At 40.7% G+C, this 22,500-nt stretch overlaps 1 protein-coding gene across 2 annotated transcripts in view; it reads left to right on the top strand.

The window, feature by feature from the left end:
- The window catches only part of eeig1b (estrogen-induced osteoclastogenesis regulator 1b), a 48,941-nt gene that overhangs the window by 20,150 nt on the left and 6,291 nt on the right, over positions 1 to 22,500 (top strand). For both annotated transcript variants that reach the window (XM_062031427.1, XM_062031426.1), the window contains exons 3-9: positions 2,879 to 2,999; positions 6,061 to 6,090; positions 10,414 to 10,530; positions 10,600 to 10,646; positions 10,732 to 10,883; positions 12,597 to 12,701; positions 18,391 to 18,562. In XM_062031427.1, the coding sequence (XP_061887411.1) occupies positions 2,879 to 2,999; positions 6,061 to 6,090; positions 10,414 to 10,530; positions 10,600 to 10,646; positions 10,732 to 10,883; positions 12,597 to 12,701; positions 18,391 to 18,562 (744 nt within the window). The remainder of the gene's footprint in view (positions 1 to 2,878; positions 3,000 to 6,060; positions 6,091 to 10,413; positions 10,531 to 10,599; positions 10,647 to 10,731; positions 10,884 to 12,596; positions 12,702 to 18,390; positions 18,563 to 22,500) is intronic.

Here is a 22,500-nt window from a genome sequence, read left to right as displayed (position 1 = left end):
CTATCGGGTTCTTTTGGCTCATAGGACTCCTGAGGCAGCGGACAGGTACCGACAGGCCAAGCGGTGTGCGGCTTCAGCGGTCGCGGAGGCAAAAACTCGGACATGGGAGGAGTTCGGGGAAGCCATGGAAAACGACTTCCGGACGGCTTCGAAGCGATTCTGGACCACCATCCGCCGCCTCAGGAAGGGGAAGCAGTGCACTATCAACACCGTGTATGGTGAGGATGGTGTTCTGCTGACCTCGACTGCGGATGTTGTGGATCGGTGGAGAGAATACTTCGAAGACCTCCTCAATCCCACCAACACGTCTTCCTATGAGGAAGCAGTGCCTGGGGAATCTGTGGTGGGCTCTCCTATTTCTGGGGCTGAGGTTGCTGAGGTAGTTAAAAAGCTCCTCGGTGGCAAGGCCCCGGGGGTGGATGAGATCCGCCCGGAGTTCCTTAAGGCTCTGGATGCTGTGGGGCTGTCTTGGTTGACAAGACTCTGCAGCATCGCGTGGACATCGGGGGCGGTACCTCTGGATTGGCAGACCGGGGTGGTGGTTCCTCTCTTTAAGAAGGGGAACCGGAGGGTGTGTTCTAACTATCGTGGGATCACACTTCTCAGCCTACCCGGTAAGGTCTATTCAGGTGTGCTGGAGAGGAGGCTACGCCGGATAGTCGAACCTCGGATTCAGGAGGAACAGTGTGGTTTTCGTCCTGGTCGTGGAACTGTGGACCAGCTCTATACTCTCGGCAGGGTCCTTGAGGGTGCATGGGAGTTTGCCCAACCAGTCTACATGTGTTTTGTGGACTTGGAGAAGGCATTCGACCGTGTCCCACGGGAAGTCCTGTGGGGAGTGCTCAGAGAGTATGGGGTATCGGACTGTCTGATTGTGGCAGTCCGCTCCCTGTATAATCAGTGCCAGAGTTTGGTCCACATTGCCGGCAGTAAGTTGGACACGTTTCCAGTGAGGGTTGGACTCCGCCAAGGCTGCCCTTTGTCACCGATTCTGTTCATAACTTTTATGGACAGAATTTCTAGGCGCAGTCAAGGCGTTGAGGGGATCCGGTTTGGTGGCTGCAGGATTAGGTATCTGCTTTTTGCAGATGATGTGGTCCTGATGGCTTCATCTGGCCAGGATCTTCAGCTCTCACTGGATCGGTTCGCAGCTGAGTGTGAAGCGACTGGGATGAGAATCAGGACCTCCAAGTCCGAGTCCATGGTTCTCGCCCGGAAAAGGGTGGAGTGCCATCTCCGGGTTGCGGAGGAGACCCTGCCCCAAGTGGAGGAGTTCAAGTACCTCGGAGTCTTGTTCACGAGTGAGGGAAGAGTGGATCGTGAGATCGACAGGCGGATCGGTGCGGCGTCTTCAGTAATGCGGACGCTGTATCGATCCGTTGTGGTGAAGAAGAAGCTGAGCCGGAAGGCAAAGCTCTCAATTTACCAGACGATCTACGTTCCCATCCTCACCTATGGTCATGAGCTTTGGGTTATGACCGAAAGGACAAGATCACGGGTACAAGCGGCCGAAATGAGTTTCCTCCGCCGGGTGGCGGGGCTCTCCCTTAGAGATAGGGTGAGAAGCTCTGCCATCCGGGGGGAGCTCAAAGTAAAGCCGCTGCTCCTCCACATCGAGAGGAGCCAGATGAGGTGGTTCGGGCATCTGGTCAGGATGCCACCCGAACGCCTCCCTAAGGAGGTGTTTAGGGCACATCCGACCGGTAGGAGGCCACGGGGAAGACCCAGGACACGTTGGGAAGACTATGTCTCCCGGCTGGCCTGGGAACGCCTCGGGATCCCCCGGGAAGAGCTGGACGAAGTGGCTGGGGAGAGGGAAGTCTGGGTTTCCCTGCTTAGGCTGCTGCCCCCGCGACCCGACCTCGGATAAGCGGAAGAAGATGGATGGATATATATATATATATATATATATATATATATATATATATATATATATATATATATATATATATATATATATATATATATATATATATATATATATATATATATTCACACATACATACAAACATACATTAATACATATATATATGTATTAATGTATGTATGTGTATATATATATAATGTCTGCATATATTTATAATGTATGTACATATGTGTGTATGTTTATAAGTATATATATATTTATATATATATATATATATATATATATATATATATATATATATATATATATATGTATATGTGTATATATGTGTGTATATATATATATGTATATACTGTACTTATTGCACCTTAGCACCATATAGCTCTTTTATCCTGCAGTACAACGAGCTAATGCAACGAAATTTCGTTCTTATCTGTACTGTAAAGTTCAAATTTGAATGACAATAAAAGTAAGTATAAGTCTAATATCTACATATATGTATGTGTACATATATATATATATTCACATACTAGGGCCAATTTGTGTTACCATTCAACCTATCCCCAGGTGCATGTCTTTAGGGGACAAGCGGTAGAAAATGGATGGATATATATATATATATATATATATATATATATATATATATATATATATATATATATATATATATATATATATATATATATATATATATATATATATATATATACACAGTGTGTGTATATACTCCCTGACAGGGTAAAGATTTTGTTAACTTCAACAAAAATCTTTACAACAGTGAATCCAAAACATTAGATGCAATATTTGTTTATATCATATTTATGCAATTTGTATGAGTTTTTTTTCCCTCCTACGTACATTTCTTACATGTAAATGAGATGTTGTATGATCCACAGCTGAGCTTTCATGTCAAAAACAATTTGAGATGTATATGTTAATTATTTGTCAAGCATGTGTCCTTCTGCAGCCAATTTCTAATGTGTGTGTGTACCTGTGCGTGTGTGTTTATAGGGAGGAAGTGCAGCACTACTGTGTCAGATGGGGGAAGAAGTTCTCCTTTGTGTGTAAATTGAGTGCTAATTCAGTCACTGGAGTGTTGGACCCCTGCATCTGTAGGGTCTCTGTCCGCAAGGTAAACTACAAACTCCCATGAGACTTCCCTTGTGTACTATAAATGCAGATACAGATATGGTGGTTCCAGAACTGACGATGACTTCATTATACAGTATATATTTATATTAGAGCTGTCAACGTTAAAGCGATAAAAACACAATAATTATAATGTCTTTTAGCGGCGCACATTTCTTTGACACACAATTAACGTGCATGCATATTGTCTGACCCTTGGTCTAGTCCGTAGCATCGGAAAATGTAGCCGTGTTCAGTAACTGTTGAGCCACAAACGGAAAAAATAGCGAGCAGAAATGGACAAAGAGAAGGGTATATTATGGATTACCAAATATCTTTGACAATCAAACCATGACCGTAACAATCCACAATTTTGTGTTATTAATGCGTGAAACTGGTATGTAAACACGGAAGTGTATCTCCTCTCCTCTGAATACAAGTGTTCCTACAGCAGGCATTTAAATTATGTCAGGGATACACCGATCCATCCATCCATTTTCTACCGCTTGTCCCTTTTGGGGTCGCGGGGGGTTGCTGGAGCCTATCTCAGCTACAATTGGGCGGAAGGCGGGGTACACCCTGGACAAGTCGCCACTTCATCACAGGGCCAACACAGATAGACAGACAACATTCACACTCACATTCACACACTAGGGCCAATTTAGTGTTGCCAATCAACTTATCCCCAGGTACATGTCTTATGTGTCCATGGTACATTTATTAATAATGCCAAGTTTTATTTATCTGCGATTAATCGCGATTAATTTTGAGTTAACTTTGAGCAAAATGTGATCATTGTGATTAAATATTTTAATCGTTGGACAGCTGTAATACATATACATATACAGTGTATATGTGTATATATATATGTATGTGTGTGTGTGTGTGTATATGTGTGTGTATATATGTATATGTGTGTTTATATATGTGTATATATGCATATATGTATATATGCATATATGTATGTATATATATGCATGTATATATGTATGTATATGTACATATATGAATACATATATATATATATACAGTGTTTCCCATAAACTGCTAAGATACCTGTGGCGGTGGGGGCGTGGCTATGGGCGTGGTCACCATGACATCATCGAGTAATTTGCATAATTTACTACAATGATATGATTTTCTCTTAAAAGTCTCAAAAAATGTATACTTACTAATTAATAATAACAGTTTTGTTTTAAACGTCCATCCATCCATCCATCCATCCATTTTACAATATAATTACAACACTTTATGTACATATTTATATACAGATTTGAACAATAAGTTATTCACTGAAATATATTTATTAATTGTGGTTCTTACAAAAAATATATCTTATAAAATATAAAAGCTAAAATGTCTCAAAGCTCTGCCCCTTTAATTAGTGCATACTAAATAATTTAACTTTAGCCTACTACTACAACCATATTATTTACCAGCAACATAAAGTGAAACAGAGGCAGAGGTGTCCTGCCACAGTCAGTAACAAATAAACAGAAAACAGTAGTGGTGGTAGATAGACACAGAGCTTCATCAAACATCTGATCCACTGAACAAAGAGCTCCAAAAATCTTGAACTTTAGACTGCCATCAGTTTTACTCCCTACACTTAACCATGTGTTTCCTACTGCCTGCAGACTTTGCACCCTTTGTTATATACACGTGTTGTGTTTCTAATATAAATACATTTAATAAAGTCAAATACAAATAAGGCAACAAGAGAAGTATCCTACACTTCTCTTTTGTAAAGTAAATCTGAACAGCTGATATGGGCATCTACATCAACTATATGATTTGCCTGAGAAACTGGAGAGGACAAAAAAAAAAAAAATTATGTTACATTTTTTTATTTATTTATTTATTTTTTATTTGTGGCGGACGTAATTCTTTCGTGGCGGGCCGCCACAAATAAATGAATGTGTGGGAAACCCTGTAGTGCAGTTGGTCCGAGGTCGAGCACACGTCTTCATTTAATGAGGATATTACACATCCAATTTGCATGTAAGTGGCATGGCATTTATTCCACTTTATTTAATGACATATTACGCAATATGGCATAAAGACAATAACCTCTCTGAGAAGAGATCTCATTCATAAAAAACAACTCACAAGTGCCAGTCATATTAGTGAAACAAATATCTTACCCCTCTTTTTGTCAGTAGTTTTCATAGGGATGAAAGTTGGAGACCTGCTCTTTCATAAAGATGCACACAGAATTTTTTATATTCTAAGTTAAGCAAGACAGAGTCCTGTTAAAGAAATATGTTTATTCTTATTTTGTGAAGTTAAGCAGGAAATATTTATATTTAAGACAAGAAAAAAATGTACACAGAATTCTTACTGTACTTACTACGAAGTTTTGAGCAAATCAATGACTTGCAGTTCAGTAAAACATCCAGAAAATATGACCTATTGTTACTATAACAATCTACAAGGTTAATGTAGGTTGCTTCTCTTTCTTCCCCTCCATTTTCCTGCATTCTTTAGTATCTCAAGTTATCATTACGTATATGTATTGTTGCATTTGAACAACTGTATTGTTGATAATGAAGGTAAAGTATTGGTATTGTTCATTATCAATAGCGCTATTTGTATTGGTATTTGAATTGCTCCATTTGTAGTGTAATAATGCTCATTGTCATTTCTGTATTATTTTTTATTTTCGCTAACTGCTTACTTGCTGTTACTTTTACCATCATATTTGTACATGTCGTATTTGCTGATGTTGCTCTATTGTTGTTGTTGTGTTTGCTGTTGTTGTTTTTGTTTCTCTGTCTAATCCCCCTCTTGTCCCCACAATTCCCCCTCTGTCTTCCTTTTTTTCTCTTTCTATCCCCTCTTGCTCCGGCCCGGCTGCACCAAATGATAATATGAATACATTTAATAAAGTCAAATACAAATAAGGCAACAAGAGAAGTATCCTACACTTCTCTTTTGTAAAGTAAATCTGAACAGCCGATATGGGCATCTACATCAACTATATGATTTGCCTGAGAAGCTGGACAGGACAACAAAAAAAAAATTAAAGTGTGATGAATCATAATTTACTGTTTTATTCTTTACAGGAGCTCAAAGGAGGAAAAACGTTCACAAAGGTAATATAGTTTCCTGGTATAGTTAAGCTTTATAAAATTTCAGTGCCTTTTTATTCTCTCATTTTGATATGCTATGATTACAAATGTCTGTAATGGTAAAAGGCAAAGTTAAATACCAGCCATTCAACACATTTACTATAGAGGCATGTGAGACACCACAGTCAACAATCAATACCAATATGATGTAACCAATGTGTTTTACAACTGACAACCAGAAATGTTCTATATCAAAGTAATGTGTTTAACTTTATGGTTACATGGCTCAATTGCTCAAAAAACCAGGTTAAAATTTTGAGACTGCTTTCTCATGTTCATTGATTGATACAAATATTGATGTTATCCACATGGAGAGAATAATACAAAATCCAAAGGATAACAAAAAGATCAAAGGAGGATTTTATGTACAGTCGTGGTCAAAAGTTTACATACACTTGTGAAGGACATAATGGCATGGCTGTCTTGAGTTTCCAATCATTTCTACAACTCTTATTTTTTTGTGATAGAGTGATAGGAGCACATACTTGTTTGTCACAAAAAAACATTCATGAAGTTTGGTTCTTTTATGAATTTATTATGGGTCTATTGAAAATATGACCAAATCTGCTGGGTCAAAAGTATACATACAGCAACATATATCATCAATTTTGGTGATGTAGAAAAGTTGCAATCAAATCAAATTAGTTTCATGGCATGGCCTCTTAACTTCATGTCAGTGATTATGATTGACGACACCTGTTGACTTCTCTGAGCGCATTTAAATAGGGCTCATGTGATGCAGTCACTAGACTTTGATACAAATGTGACAATGGGAAAGTCAAAGGAACTTAACACAGATATGAAAAAACGAATCATTGTTTTGATCAAGTCAGGAAAGTCACTTGGAGCCATTTCAAAGCAGCGTAAGGTCCCAAGAGCAACTGTGCAGACAATTTTTCGTAAGTATAAAGTGCATCAGACAGTTTTGTCACTGCCACGATCAGGAAGAAAAACGCAAACTATCACCTGCTGCTGAGAGAAAATTGGTCAGGATGATCAAGAGTCAACCGAGAACCATCAAAAAGCAGGTCTGCAATGAATTAGAAGCTGCTGGAACACAGGTGTCTGTGTCCGCAGTCAAGCGTGTTTTGCATCACCATGGACTGAGAGGCTACCATGCAAGAAGGAAGCCCTTGCTCCAGAAGCGACATCTTAAGGCTCGTCTTAAGTTTGCTGCTGATCACATGGACAAGGATAAACCCCATTGAGCACATGTGGACATTGCTGAAGAAACAAGTCCATGTCAGAAAACCAACAAATTTAGCTGAACTGCACCAATTTTGTCAAGAGGAGTGGTCAAAAATTCTACCAGAAACTTGCCAGAAGCTACCAAAAGCGCCTTATTGCAGTGAATCTTGCCAAGGGACTTGTAACCAAATATTAACATTGTATACTTTTGACCCAGCCATGACATTATGTTCTTCACAAGTGTATGTAAACTTTTGACCACGACTGTACATTTAAAGCACACCATTGTGGTCTACATAACATGTAAAGTTGGTGCTTTGGTCAAAATTGTGCATACATTTTGCTTTACTGACCCATCCTTAAGCCGCTTTCTAACTGTTTCTGATTACGATTAGTTTTGAGAGGCGGGTCTTGTTAGATGCAAATTAACCTTTCGACGCCTCATTTCCTCGAGCTGACTGCGACTGCATCTCTACCCATCAGCTATGTTTGTACATATCGTAAGTTAAAACTATATGCTACTTTCAATTACAAATGGCAACAGCGGAAAATCTTAGCATCCAGCCGTACATTTATGAGTAAAGCCTATGTTAAAGACCCTACCCGCATTCTTATTATTGAACAGTCAGAGGTCGGGTCTTCTGAAAGATTTATTTTAAAAAAGGTCACAGGTAAATGTTACTGCGTTGGTCTCACTCCTGCAAAAGTCTGTCGATCACGTACATGAGTGGGGGCTTCCACAAGCAAGGCTCTGCAAGAGTGAGCTCTACTTCGACTGCTTCTTCTCCCCGTCAACCATGTTGTAGTTTTTTGTGCTTTCATATGTCTACTGACAGATATACTGTATTTTTCGGACCATAGAGCTCACTGGTATATAAGCCGGACCTACGAAATTTTAGAATAAAATACTATTTTTCCATATATTAGCCGCACTGGGCTATAAGCCGCAGATATATACGTTATGAAATTAATTATTTACACAGAGATTTTGTAGATGTTGATTTACACACCTTAATTGTTTTCAAACAGTGTCTGTAACCCGGCAAACAAAACAAAAGTCATTGTCATGGACCCACTAGCTGCGGAGGCTAGCTCTCCATTTTGCTAAACCGATTCAATAAGAACACGATGACGTTTTGGTGAATTTAGGAAACTGAAACAATACAAAAAGAATGCCATATTAGCTAAAACTAACAACACTACACATTACATTACGATAGCGCAGTGGTTCTTAACCTGGGTTTGATCGAACCCTAGGGGTTTGGTGAGTCAGGCTCAGGGGTTCGGCGGAGGTCAAAACACACCCGACTCATCGTGTAAATAAAAACTTCTCCCTATCGGCGTATTACGGATACGGCAACAGCAGAAGTCAGACTGATTTGCAGGTGTGTAATTTGTTGTGAGTTTATGCACTGTGTTGGTTTTGTTGTTTGAACAAGGTGATGTTCATGCACGGTTCATTTTGTGCACCAGTAAAAAAACATGGTAACACTTTAGTATGGGGAACATATTCACCATTAATTAGTTGCTTATTAACATGCAAATTAGTAACATATTGGCTCTTAACTAGTCATTATTAAGTACTTATTAATGCCTTATTCGGCATGGCCTTATTATAACCCTAACCCTCTAACCCTGGCCCTAACCCTCTAACCCTAACCCTAACCAAATAACTCTAAATGAAGTCTTTGTTACTTAGAATATGTTCCCCTAGTGTCCAAAAAACTCTAAATTAAGTCTTTGTTACTTAGAATATGTTCCCCATACTAAAGTGTTACCAAAAACATGTAATAACTTTGTCTTGAATTTGAAAAAAAAGGAGGGTTCGGTGAATGCGCATATGAAACTGGTGGGGTTCGGTACGTCCAACAAGGTTAAGAACCACTGCGATAGCGCATACAAATATGCATTAACACTCCAACAGACATCACACATTGGACGGTTTAGTAGGTAAGATTTGTTAGTTATTTTGTAAAACTTACAAAAATTGCTTGGAGTGATACATGAAAAATCCATATGAGTAAGAACGCTATGGACGACTAGAAGACGGAACGCCACTTGTACTTCCAGCTGAAAGCTCTAAACAAAGGGCAGTGAGCGAACTTGTCCAAAAGATGGCGAATGCTACAAACAATAAGACCTTTTTAAAACCTATTTGTATTATGGCCATCAACGAAGAAAAATCCATAAATTAGCCGCACCGTTTTATAAGCCGCGGGGTGCAAAGTGTAGGAATAAAGTAGCGGCTTATAGTCCAGAATTTACCTTAAATTAGAACTATATGATACCTTGTATTACAAAAATGAGCGTGTAATACGAGACAAATATAGAATAATAGAGACAAAGAAAGAACTTAAAATTGTAGTCTTACAACATTGGACTTCAATGGCGGACTCGCGTAAAGTTTTTTGGGTAAAACTTTACCATATATGGAGGTATCCACTGACACCACCAATTACAAAAACATCACAGGTCGGCGAAATTCCTAACGACACGTTTGAAGGAAGTATGAATAAAGGCATGGTTTGATTACTGTATGCAGATCCCAAATGAACAAAAAAGGTAACAATTAGTAAGAAAAGTTGGTTTTGCACAATAGGCCCCCTTAAGCAGGCACTTCTTTAAATGGGGCTGGAGGTTTGTGTTGTAAAATTGTGTTGCTTAATAATAACAACAAAGCATTTGAGCCTATGGGTCTCACCGTGGACATATTCTTGTTTGGACTACAATCACATTACGAAAAATAAAAATGGGAGACTCGCACAGGTGTCTTCCGGTTTATGTCACAAATTCAATTGTATCAAATTCCAAACATCTCGTTTTGAATAAGGCCCAATTGTTATATAAAAATCTCTGCCACGGCTCCATGGTTTGACATCAAATTTCTGAATTAAAAATAATAAATTAAAAAATGGTGACTTATGGGGATGCCAAACAGGTACTAGAAGTGTGTTTTGCATACGACCCCTTTTTGAGAAGAAAAACAGCCTCCTGTTTCAGATGAGAACAAATGAAGATAAAATAGTCTTAACTTTAATATGTTCATTGTTCCACCTTGAATGGTCTGTTTATTCCTCATGTTTGCTGTACTGTGCCCAGCTGGGTTTTGCTGATCTCAACATTGCAGAATTTGCGGGTTCAGGCTCTACAGTTCGCTGCTGCATCCTGGAGGGTTACGACACCAAACACACCCGTCAGGACAACTCAATTCTCAAGGTGGGGCAGATACAAACATTTAAGACTGATTTACACGTTCACTTAGTCATGCATGTCATCTTTTCACAGGTGACAATTGGGATGTTGCTTCTGTCCGGCGATCCATGCTTTAAAATGTATGCTTCTCTTTCTTTCTACACAAACCCACAGTAAATATTGACATTATTGATAGTTTAATGGTTTTATCAACATGCCTTCCAGTACAACTAAATCTGTCTCTGTCGGCGATGTGGACCCCACCCTTCAGCTGGACCGTAAGGGTGATAGCACTGATGTCAAAATGCAACCACTACAAACTATTATGGAGAAACCCTGCGCCCTTTATCCTCGACAGACATCAGTGCATAGCTCAGGTGAGTGTATTAGGGCTGCATTTAACAATTATTTTGATGGTCGACTTTCCATTGACTATCTTAACGATTAGTCAACTAATCGGATTATGTAGCGTATACCTATTCTTTGGCTCTAATTTAGCCATTGGATTTTAAGTGCGGCTTTAGCTATTTTAACATTGAAGACATTAACGATTGGTTTCATTCAAAAATATTGAATTATAATGTAACAATGCTGCTCATTAGGCTGTTACAAAAAATGTGTCACAGTGGACATTATACCAAATCAACACAGTAGTGGGTTTTTTGTATGTGGCCTAGTTTTTAATGTTGTACTTTTAAACCGGGACAGAAATATTCACTTTATAGCCAACATGCTGATCCGGGTGTCAGGATTTGTTAGTGAGGAACCCCAAGATGCAGAGATGGCAGGCTTGGTGCAGGAAAACATGATTTTAATGTCAAAAATGCAGGGAAAACACAAACCAGGAGACAGGAAACAGGATACCAGGAAAGCCGGGAACAGGCAACAAGATACAGGATTCAAGGAAAACTGGAGAGAGCAAACCGCAAACAGCTAGCAATCCTCAAGCACTGACTGGAGGGCGAGGCATGTATAAATAGTAGCCTCATTGGCAATTGCCACCAGGTGTGCCAGGCCGCCAATTAGGGACAGGTGAGGGAAACGAGCGCTCAGGGAGACGTGCAGGAAATGGAAACAAAATAAGAGCGCTGACAGGAAATAAAACACAAACACAGAGGAAAAACCCGAACATAACCAAACTGTCAGTGACAAGCCTGACATCGGGAGTATGAGGTATCAGACTGCCCGATTTTGGTTTCATAGCCAGCAGTAAGTCGGACCGGTTTCCACTAAGGTTTGCACTTTGCCAGGGCTGCCCTTTGTCACAGATTCTGTTCAAAACTTTTACGGACAGAATTTCTTGCCGCAGTCAATGGGTCCGGTTTGGTGGCTGTAGGACCTGCTTTCTGCTTATTATGTGGTCCTGCTGGCTTAATCGGACTGTGATCCTTAGGTCTCACAGGATAAGTTTGCGACTGGGATGAGAATCAGCATCTCCAAGTCCATGGTTCTTGATCGGAAAAGGTGTCGTAGCTGAAGGAGTTCAATTACCTTGGGGTCTTGATGGCTGATAGGATAGACCGGCAACTTGATGCGGCGTCTGCAATGAAGGAGAGTCTGCATCAGTCTGGTGATGACGAGAGAGCTAAACCAGAAGGTGAAGCTCTCAATTGACCCATCCATCTATGTTCATATCATCACCTATGGTCATGAATTTTGGGTAGAGACCGAAAGGACAAGATTGTGGAGAAAAGCGGCAACATTTGTTTCCTCCATAGGGTGACTAGGCTCTCCCTTTGTGAGAAGTTTCGGGAGGAGCTCTGAGAAAAATCAATGGTCCTCTACATCAGTTGGAGCCAGATAAGGTGGCTCAGGCATCTGTTTAATTTGTGCCCTCGACGCCTCTCTGGGGAGGTATTCAGGACATGTCCGACTAATAGGAGGCCACAGGAAAGACCCAGGACATGTTGGAGAGACTATGTCTCCCAGCTGGCCTGAGAACGCCTTGGGATCCCCTGGGAGTAGCTTGAGGAAGTAGCTGCGGAGCTGCTTAGGCTGCTGCCCCTGCAACCCGACCTCCAATAAGTCAAACAAGGTGGAATCATGGATGATAACTATCATAGCCGTTTTCTAAATTGTCTGGGTTCCAGGTTTGCCAGAGGAGGAAGAGGGTGTCTCTAACCCAGATGAGTCTGTTTTTCACGCCGGACATTTCCGCAGCTCCAGCTTTGCCAGCCAGCACAGCAAGCTCTCAGGTATGACCACAGATGTATTCTTTCTTTGTTATACAGTAACTGTCAGGAATGGTCCTCGCTCGTCTGCGGAAGGCTAGTGAAACGTAAATAAACCCCCTTCTACTTTTGTACTTTTTAGTTATTAGGGCAGCAGCTATTGATTTTTTTTAGTAATTGAGTAATCTAACAATTAGTTTGTTTAATTTAATTATACACAATACAGTGGAACCTCGATTTACAAACTTAAATGGTTTTCGAACATGGTTTGTAAATAGATAAAGCAAATTTCTCCATTAGAAACAATATAAATATGAATAATGTGTTCTAGCCTCGACAAAAGTCCATATTTTAGTGAAGATGTGTACACTTTGAACACAATATAAAGTGCTATACGGCACTGTATATCTAATAAATATAACGAAGGAGTGATGGATCAACTATCTCTTTAGGTGTGGGTCTGAGCAGTTTTTTCCCCTCGGCCATCAGGCAAATGAACAATAACTTTTAACAGTAGCTCCTTGAATTCCTTGAATTCCTTCTAAGTCTATAACATGATCTGATAGCTCAGTTACAGCTCTTTTTATTACCAAATATGTGTTATATGTGTTTTATGTTGCAGGATTGCACCAAGAAAAATTCCTAGTTTGTGAACCCGTTCTGTTTGCAAATACATCAAAGATGCTATTTTAATCCATTTCTAATGGATAAAGCTTTGGCCTGGACAAGAGGTCATCAGGTGGTCCCCAACGTTCACCGAGTGTTTCGACCCTTAACCACAACACTCTCCGGTTGGTGGGTCAGCAGTGATTGGCCAGATCACTGCCCCTCTCATCCAGGCTTCCAGCTATTGTCCTCTCTTTTATGCCAGAGCCAACAGGAGGCTCTCTCTGCCGCTTCTCCCAGCCTACGAACGGCTGTTTTCCTCGAGTGACCTCTCAATCCGACCTTTGTCATCAGATTCCACACAGATTGCGCAGGGAATCCTCGACATCCAACTTCCACTGTCATCAGCCATGCCATCCACCCCTTGTCCCGGCAGTCCTGGACAAGTTGTTGGTACTTAGTTTTCTTCCTCTCTGCCGCTTCCTCACATCCTTCCTCCCATGGGACAGTAAGTTCCACCAGGATGATTTTCTTTCCCTCTGGGGACCACATAACTATATCTGGTCTTAGAGTGGTGGACAGTACCGCCTCTGGGAAGAGGAGCTTCCTCCCCAGGTCGACCTCCATCTCCCAACACTGGGCCAACTGCAGGAAGTTTTGCTTGGCTTGGCCTTGGACAACTGGTCTATGACCCTCTTTCACGAAGGTGATGGTGCTCAGCAGTGGCTTAGTTTTGGCGTGGTGTTTCTTTCTCCTCTCTTGCTCTAAGATGTTTGCGAGCATTGCCAACACCCTGTCATGGCGCCACCTGTATCTTCCCTGGGTCAATGCTGTTTTGCACCCAGAAAGAATATGCGCCATAGTTCCTTTACCGCCACACAACCTGCACAGCGGGTCCTCCCTCATTCCCCACCTATGCAAGTTGACTGGGGTCGGCAGGGTGTCGTATACTGCTCGGAGCAGAAACGAGATACGAAACGGCTCCAGCCTCCACAGCTCACTCCACGTCACGGTCCTCTTGGGAAGGTTCCACCTTATCCAGGCACCTTGGGTTGCGAGCTCGACGGCTTTAGCTCTTCTTCCTTCTTCCTCAAGGTTTCGAACTTCATCCTGGATCATGGTCCTCTTTTCCCTGGGAGTGGACTTGGACCACTGCTGGAAATGTGATGTTCCTAGACCCTGTCTTCCAGTGCAAGGGCTTCCGATGGTATCTTTGGTCCTGAGAGATGATTCTGCCTGGGTAACAGCAGTGCTGGCGGCCCACTTCCTGCCAGATCTTGTTCTTATTCCAGCTTCCCTGATGAGTTGATCTTGGGAGTCCCTATACGTCAGGGAAAGTCTGCATTTTGCGACTTTAAACTCCTCCACAACTGAAGACAGGGGGAGCTGGAGCTGACCCGACCTTATGTAGAGCCCCGTAGATGTAAAGCTTGGGGGTATTCCCAACCATTTACGAAGATGCTTGTTGAACTTCCTCTCCAACCCTTCAACTGTTGTTATGGCCACTTCGTACACAGTGAGAAGCCACATAAGTCTTTGGAGTAGGCCATGCTGGTAGATCCAGCACTTGTATTTCCCAGGCAGACCAGACTTGTCAATCTTTTTCAACCATTCTTCAACTTGATTTTCGGTGCTGGAGATGCTGTTTTTATCTGTCATGGAATCATCATACCACTTTCCAAGGCATTTAATAGGGTTCCCCTGGATGTTCGGGATTGTTTCCCCCTGAACAAGCAGCTTGAACTTTCCCGTTGTTTTTCCCTTTTGGATCACCAGACACCTTGATTTTTTGGGCTTGAAGATCATCTTTGCCCAAGTAGCCATCCGATCCAGTTCCGCCAGGACCCATCTTGCCTGCACGTGAGTTGGTGTTATCACGGTAAGATCATCCATGAATGCCCTGATTGCTGGTTGTTGGCTTCCTGCTGCAGTCTTTGGTCCTCTTGACTTTGTGATCGCTGCAGAGATGATCAGGTTCATTCCCATGACAAACAAGATGGGGGAGATGGTGCACCCTGTCACTATTCCTTTCTCCACTGGCTGCCATTTTGTTGTGAACATGGCTGCTTGGAATCGTAGCTTGATGTCTCCCAGGTAGCTGGTGATCATCCCCTGGATGTGGTGTGGGATGTGGTAATGGTCCATAGCCACTTGGATCACGTTATGGGGAATTGACCCATATGCATTAGCAAAATCAAGCCAGACTACTGTTAGGTTGCCTTTCTTCTCCTTTGCTTCTTGGATAAGTTGGCTGAGGACCCCTGTATGCTCCAGGCACCCGGAGAACCCTTCGATACCGCCCTTCTGGATAGAGGTGTCAATATATCCATTCCGGGTCATATAGGAGCTCATTCTTTTGGCCAGCACTGAAAAGAAGATTTTCCCCTCCACACTGAGCAAGGAAATGGTTCGGAACTGGCTGATCTTTGTGGATCCCCGTTCTTTCGGCACAAAGCACCCTTCTGCCCTTCTCCAGCTTGTTGGTATGGTTCCTTTGTCCCATATCACCCGCATAAGCTTCCACAGCCTGTGTAGGAGCTTAGGGCATTTCTTGTACACTTTGTAAGGTATACCGCTGGGACCTGGGGCAGAAGCTGATCTCGCGTGCTTTACAACCTCTTGAACCTCTCTCCATGATGGATATTCTGTGCTGAGGGAGGATGTTGGTGGACTGATGGTACCAAGCCCATGATTTTCTGGTAGGGCATCGTTTCTTGAAGGGTCACTGAATGTCTCTTCAACCAACTCTTCCACCTCCTCCTTAGAACTTGTTAGAGTCCCTGACCTCGCCTCTCCCAAAAGTGACTTAGTGAAGCGATAGGGGTCTTTTATGAACTGGGCTCGTGCAGCTTCCTGCCTTTTCCGCCTTTGCCTTTGCCCTTCGGCTCTTCTCAGCCTGATGAGCTGCTCGCGGAGGCTCGCTGTCAGTTCTTTTAATCCTTCCTTTTCTTCTGTGCTTGCCAATTTGAATTGCTTTTTCAGGGTTTTAATCTCCTTCCGAAGTTGTTTGATCTTTCTTTCTCTTCTGTTTTCCTGCTTTCCTGGTCTGGCTGTGTTCTCTCTCCTTGGCACTGTTCCAAACCGTTCTTTTGCCAAGTTGTAGGTGATGGCTGTGAGTGAATCCACCTTCCTTTCTACTGAACCTGCTTGAACCATTTCGAGCACCCTGTCCAGATCTTCATCGAGCATGGACCACTCCTTGGTCTCACTCATCTTAGGCCACTTGATTCTTTCCTTCGTTGGCTGGGATGGGCTTTCTGGGATGGCATTTGAGGTTGTCCTTGTGTGGTTTTGGGGGATTGCAGGCACTGAGAGATCTCTAGGACTGTGGTTTGCTTCCTGCTTAGGGTTCTCCTGCGTCTCACCAGACTGTTCGTCTGAGCGGTGTGCATGCGTTCGTCCCTGTCCACACTTGGCCTTGTCCTTGGCCTTGCTCTGGTGTATTTTGAGCCCTCTTGCACCTTTGCAGATCTTTCCGCAATTGCATTGCATTCTCAAACAATGGCAATAAAACTATTCTGATTCTGATTCTGATTAACAAGCCAAAACAACAACAAGCTTAACTGTCTGTCACCTGTATAAGCTGCTCTGCCAACACACGCACCGTACAGAAGTCTGTTTGGTACCCTCACAAATGTTCAGAAATCACAAAAATCCCTAACTTTGACAAGCATTTTGCTATAATAATACACTTTTTTTTTTCTTTTTTTAAATACACTTTTACATTGTCATCGGCAAATGAGCTACTAAAGAAAAAGGAGCAGACAGAGGGGGAGAAGAGTGTGTGTGTGTGTGTGCGTGTGCGTGCGTGTCTCTTCCAAGGTTGCTTAACGAGAGTTAGTGACTTCTCATCCGCTATGATGTACAGTAAGTCTGTTTTGGCATCTTTTTCCAGAAAAGTCTGGTCATATCACAAATATATATTTATTTATTTATATATATATATATATATATATATATATATATATATATATATATATATATCCTGTGTGTGTATATATATATATATATATATATATATATATATATATATATATATATATATATATATATATATATATATCCTGTGTGTGTATATATATATATATATATATATATATATATATATATATATATATATATATATATATATATATATATATATATCTATCCTGTGTGTGTATATATATATATATATATATATATATATATATATATCCTTTATATATATATATATATATATATATATATCCTTTATATATATATATATATATATATATATATATATATATATATATATATATATATATATATATATATATATATATATATATATATATATATACTTTATATATATATATATATATCCTTTATATATATATATATATATATATATATATATATCCTTTATATATATATATATATATATATATATATATATATATATATATATATATATATATATATATATATATATATACTTTATATATATATATATATATATATATATATATATATATATATATATATATATATATATATATATACTGCATGTATATATATACATATATATATATACTGCATGTATATATATATATGTATGTATGTATGTATATATGTATGTATACATAGTACATATATATTATATGTATAAATGAAAAAAACATTGGCATAAAATAATATAGTAAGCAAGAACATACAAGACAACTTCTCTTTTAGCATTAAGTAAGCAAACAAAGGCTCCTAATTTTGCTGCTGACGTATGCATTAACATTTTGTGTTATTTCTGATCGTATTATTCTGTCAAAATTATGAGGGACAAGCGGTAAAAATTGTTATTAATCTACCTGTTCATTTACTCTTTATTTGCTTGCTCTCTGTTTTAACATGTTCTATCTACACTTCTGTTAAAATGTGATAAGCACTTATTCTTCTGTTGTTTGGATACTTTACATTAGTTTTGGCCGATACTGTTCTACAAATTTTGGTATCAATCCAATAGCAAATAGTACATACATCTTTGTTCGTCCGTCGAAAATTTGGAGGAGTGGGTGTATAAAATGACCAAGTTAAACTTCATAACACACAATAACTTGGTTGTTTAAGGTCAAATGTTCTCTCCCCTCAGGTTACAGCACAGGTCACTCTCGCTCCTCCAGCCTAACTGACCTCACTCACCAGCGGAATGCCTCCTCGAGCAGCAGTTTTTCATGTAATTTTGCACACCAACATACTTCCACCAAACCAGAGAGACCTCCTCCACCCTCAGTCGTTGCCATCATGTCCAGCAGATCTTCCAGGTGATCACATTTGCTTTGCTCTTTTAGAATACAAACCTTGCCCCTGCATGATATTACATCACCCTGAGAGTAGGAGGGTTTTATATTCTATGGTCCCAAAAACTTCCAGCCTTGTGTATTCTTGCATGCTTGAAATTCCCCAAGTAGTCTTTCGAGTCCTGGAGAAGAATAGCAGATTTTTGGGGTTGAAGATGGGTGGAGTTGTGGAGCTTATCACTAATTAATGTCAACAGCTCAGTTCAGCCCCAAATTCCAAATCGTGCATGTAGCAAGTGTGTCACAGCTCTCATTAGTAGATTCTCTGTCAAACTGAGCATGGATCAGCGGTGCAGACCAACATTGGGCCCCATTTAGCAACCGTACTTAAGAACAAATTTTGTTCTTAGGCCCACCTACAAAGTTTTTAAGGAGATTTTTGTATTCACCAATGTTTTCTTAGCTGGGATTTGTTCATAGATAAAAACAAAATCTACGAGTGCTCCAGAGCACTCTTAGTGTGGCCTATTTGTTCTTAAGTGTGACAAGTTCCCTTACTTCTATTGTCTAATGTTATATTAATATAGATAGATAGATAGTTATAGACAAGACAGACAGACATACAGCAAAATTAGCAATATATAGACATTTCAAAATACAGCACACACACACACACTCTTGCTGCTACTGCAAGATGCCCCAGATCATGCCCTGGGGAGGGAGCGCATATTTCACGACCATGTTTTGCAAGAAGTGACAAATATTTATTTGAATGTTTAGGCTACCTCAGCAGTCCCACTTTCTTAAACGTACGTTTTGACGTTATGTATTTCCCCTACGGGATAATACGTATTTCTCTTCTGTTATCCGTTTGTGTTTTCTCCGTGTGTCTGATGTTCGGCTTTTCCAACGAAATTGTGCCCTTATATGGGGAATTAAGGGCGTTTACCTATGCAAATTACGGAATTAAGGGTGTTTACATGCATATTGAGGAAATAAGGGCGTGTTTATATGCAAATTATGATAGACACGCACGCGCTAACCATTTGGTATTCAGAACTTTAAGAACAGCAGGTGGGAACAATTTGGGTGTTTAAGAACATGTCATGAATTTGAATGGATTCTTCTTAGGAAATCACTTAGGAAGAAACTTATTGCTGAATGGGGCCCATTGAGAATTGAGAAATTACAAGCATTTGGGGGGGGGGGGGCTCAGATACTAGAGTGATCATCCAGACTCTTGAGGGTTCCTGGTACGAATCCAGCTTCCGCCATCCTTTAGTCACTGCAGTAGTGTCCTTGGGCAAGTACTTCACCCACCTTGCTCCAAGTGCCACTCACGCTGGTGTATGAATGTTTGGTGGTGGTCAGAGAGATCGTAGGCGCATATTGGCATCCATTATTCCGCCAGTCTACCCCAGGGCAGCTGTGGCTACAAATGTAGCTTACCACCATCACAGTGTGAATGTGGAGTCATGGGCTCTTAGTAGGGTTGTCCTGATACTAATATTTTAGTACCGGTATCAAAATGTATTCGATACTTTTCAAAATAAAGGGGACCACAAAAAAATGTCATTATTGATTTTATTTTAGCAGAAAATCTTATGTTACATTAAACATGTTTCTTATTTCAATGAAAAAAACATATTGGCATAAAATAATATAGTAAGCAAGAACATACGAGACAACTTCTCTTTTAGCATTAAGTAAGCAAACAAAGGCTCCTAATTTTGCTGCTGACGTATGCATTAACAGTTTGTGTTATTTCTGATCGTATTATTCTGTCAAAATTATGAAGGACAAGCGGTAAAAATTATTATTAATCTACTTGTTAATTTACTGTTTATTTGCTTAATCTCTGTTTTAACATGTTCTATCTACAATTCTGTTAAAATGTGATAAGCTCTTATTCTTCTGTTGTTTGGATACTTTACATTAGTTTTGGCCGATACTGTTCTACAAATTTTGGTATCAATCCAATAGCAAATAGTTACAGGGTCATACATTGGTCATGCTTAAAGTTCTCCAGTGTCCAATGACATATTTCCTAGGTTTATACACAATAAAAATGACATAAGATTTTGTGATAATAAAATGATATTGTTATGTCTGTGTAGATCCACCCATGGCATTTGTTTACATTCAGAAGCGCTAGCTTGCTGTTAGCGGTTAGCTTTTATATCCTCCTACGGCGTGTAGTGAATCATGTTTAGATATTCCTTATCCTGCAGGGATGATATTTGTAAGAAAAGTATTTCTTTTGGTCGCCATGAACATTAACTGCTGGCAAGCTATGTTTTGTAGCACCTCTTGCAAAGCAGCGCTTCAGTGTTTATAGCTTCAACACCATCCTTAGTTTTAAAGCCAAAATCCCTCTTTTCTCCACGTTGTGTCTGCTTGTAAGTACTCTGTGCGTGTGTGTTGCCTAATTTTAGAAGTAATGTCACAACATGACGACGACGTGCCGTCATGTCCGGGGGGAAAAAAATCATATTTATTTAATATTTTTCAAAGAAAGTATAGCAGTATAGTACTGTTCTCACTTCATTAGTACTGCGGTACTTTATTAGGACCGGCATACTGTAAAACCCTAGTTCTCAGTTCTCAGTGTAAAGCGCTCTGAGTGTATACAAAAGTTTGTATACTGTATATAGACATATTATTTTGGTTTATTTCGTCTGAAAAACTAACGTCAAGACGACAGCAATTGCATTCATCTGGGCGCAGCCGCACTCGTCTTTGGTAGCAGTCACGGCGCCTGTTTAGTTGGCCTACTCCAGGGGTCGGCAACCCGCGGCTCCGGAGCCGCATGCGGCTCCTTGACCACTCTGATGCGGCTCAGCTACATACATGCCGACTCCCCCGATTTTCCCAGGAGAATTATGGATCTCAGTGTCTCTCATAGATTACTCCCAGGCAAACATTAATCCTATTTACACTCTAATTACTAAATAAAGGGCGTGCTGTAATTGCACTACAGTAATTGTCCTCTATAGCATTTACATACGGCGTGCCAGTCCAGCCACATGTTGCATGTTGTTATTACTTTCGCACACAGGAGACAGCAAAGCATACTTACTCATCAGCCACACAGCTTACACTGACGGTAGCCGTATCAAACAACTTTAACATTGTTACGTTACAAATATGCGCCACAATGTGAACCCACACCAAAAAAAGAATGAAAAACACATTTCTGGAGAACATCCCACCGTAACACAACATAAACACAACACAACCATTACCCAGAATCCCATGCAGCCCTAACTCTTCCGGTCTACATTATACACCCCCGCTACCACCAAATCCCCCCACACATCAACCCCCCCCCCCCCCCCCCCCCTCTCCGTGCGTTGGTTGAGCGGAAGAGTTAGGGCTGCATGGGATTCTGGGTATTGGCACCGTCAGTGTAAGATGTGTGGCTGCTGATATAGTAGCCTTGCTGTCACTTACGTGAGCAAGTTGAAATTACATTCTACGTGTGGTCGAGCAGGTACACTGTTAGGGCAGACTGTAGAGGGCGCCAAATGCAGTGTCTTCACGCTCTGATTTTCGGGAGTCTCCCGGGAAAAATGAGAGGGTTGGCAAGTATGACGCTATCAAGCGCCATTCAAAACTCGCGGGCTGCACTAACATCAAATTTCCACATTAAAGGGCGTGCCGGTGAGTGTGTCGGAGATCCCTGGTTAACATAGCACAAAGCATTAAAGCTTTGTATGCGGTGTTTTTCATTTTACATTTTTTTTGTGGCTCCCATTACTTTCTTTAATTTGTGAAACTTGCCAAAATGGCTCTTTGAGTGGTAAAGGTTGCCGACCCCTGGCCTACTCTCTTTATACACGACACTGCTGGCCACGACACCTGCACCTCGCCATCAGCCATTAAACTGTCTTTACTTCACTTTAGCTGAGCGGATCTTCCTACAAACTGACATGAGGCTTTGAGGTTGGGGACCGATCATG

Source organism: Entelurus aequoreus, linkage group LG21 (assembly GCF_033978785.1).
Source record: "Entelurus aequoreus isolate RoL-2023_Sb linkage group LG21, RoL_Eaeq_v1.1, whole genome shotgun sequence".
NCBI lineage: Eukaryota > Metazoa > Chordata > Actinopteri > Syngnathiformes > Syngnathidae > Entelurus > Entelurus aequoreus.
This window is presented reverse-complemented; position numbering and strand designations above follow the sequence as displayed.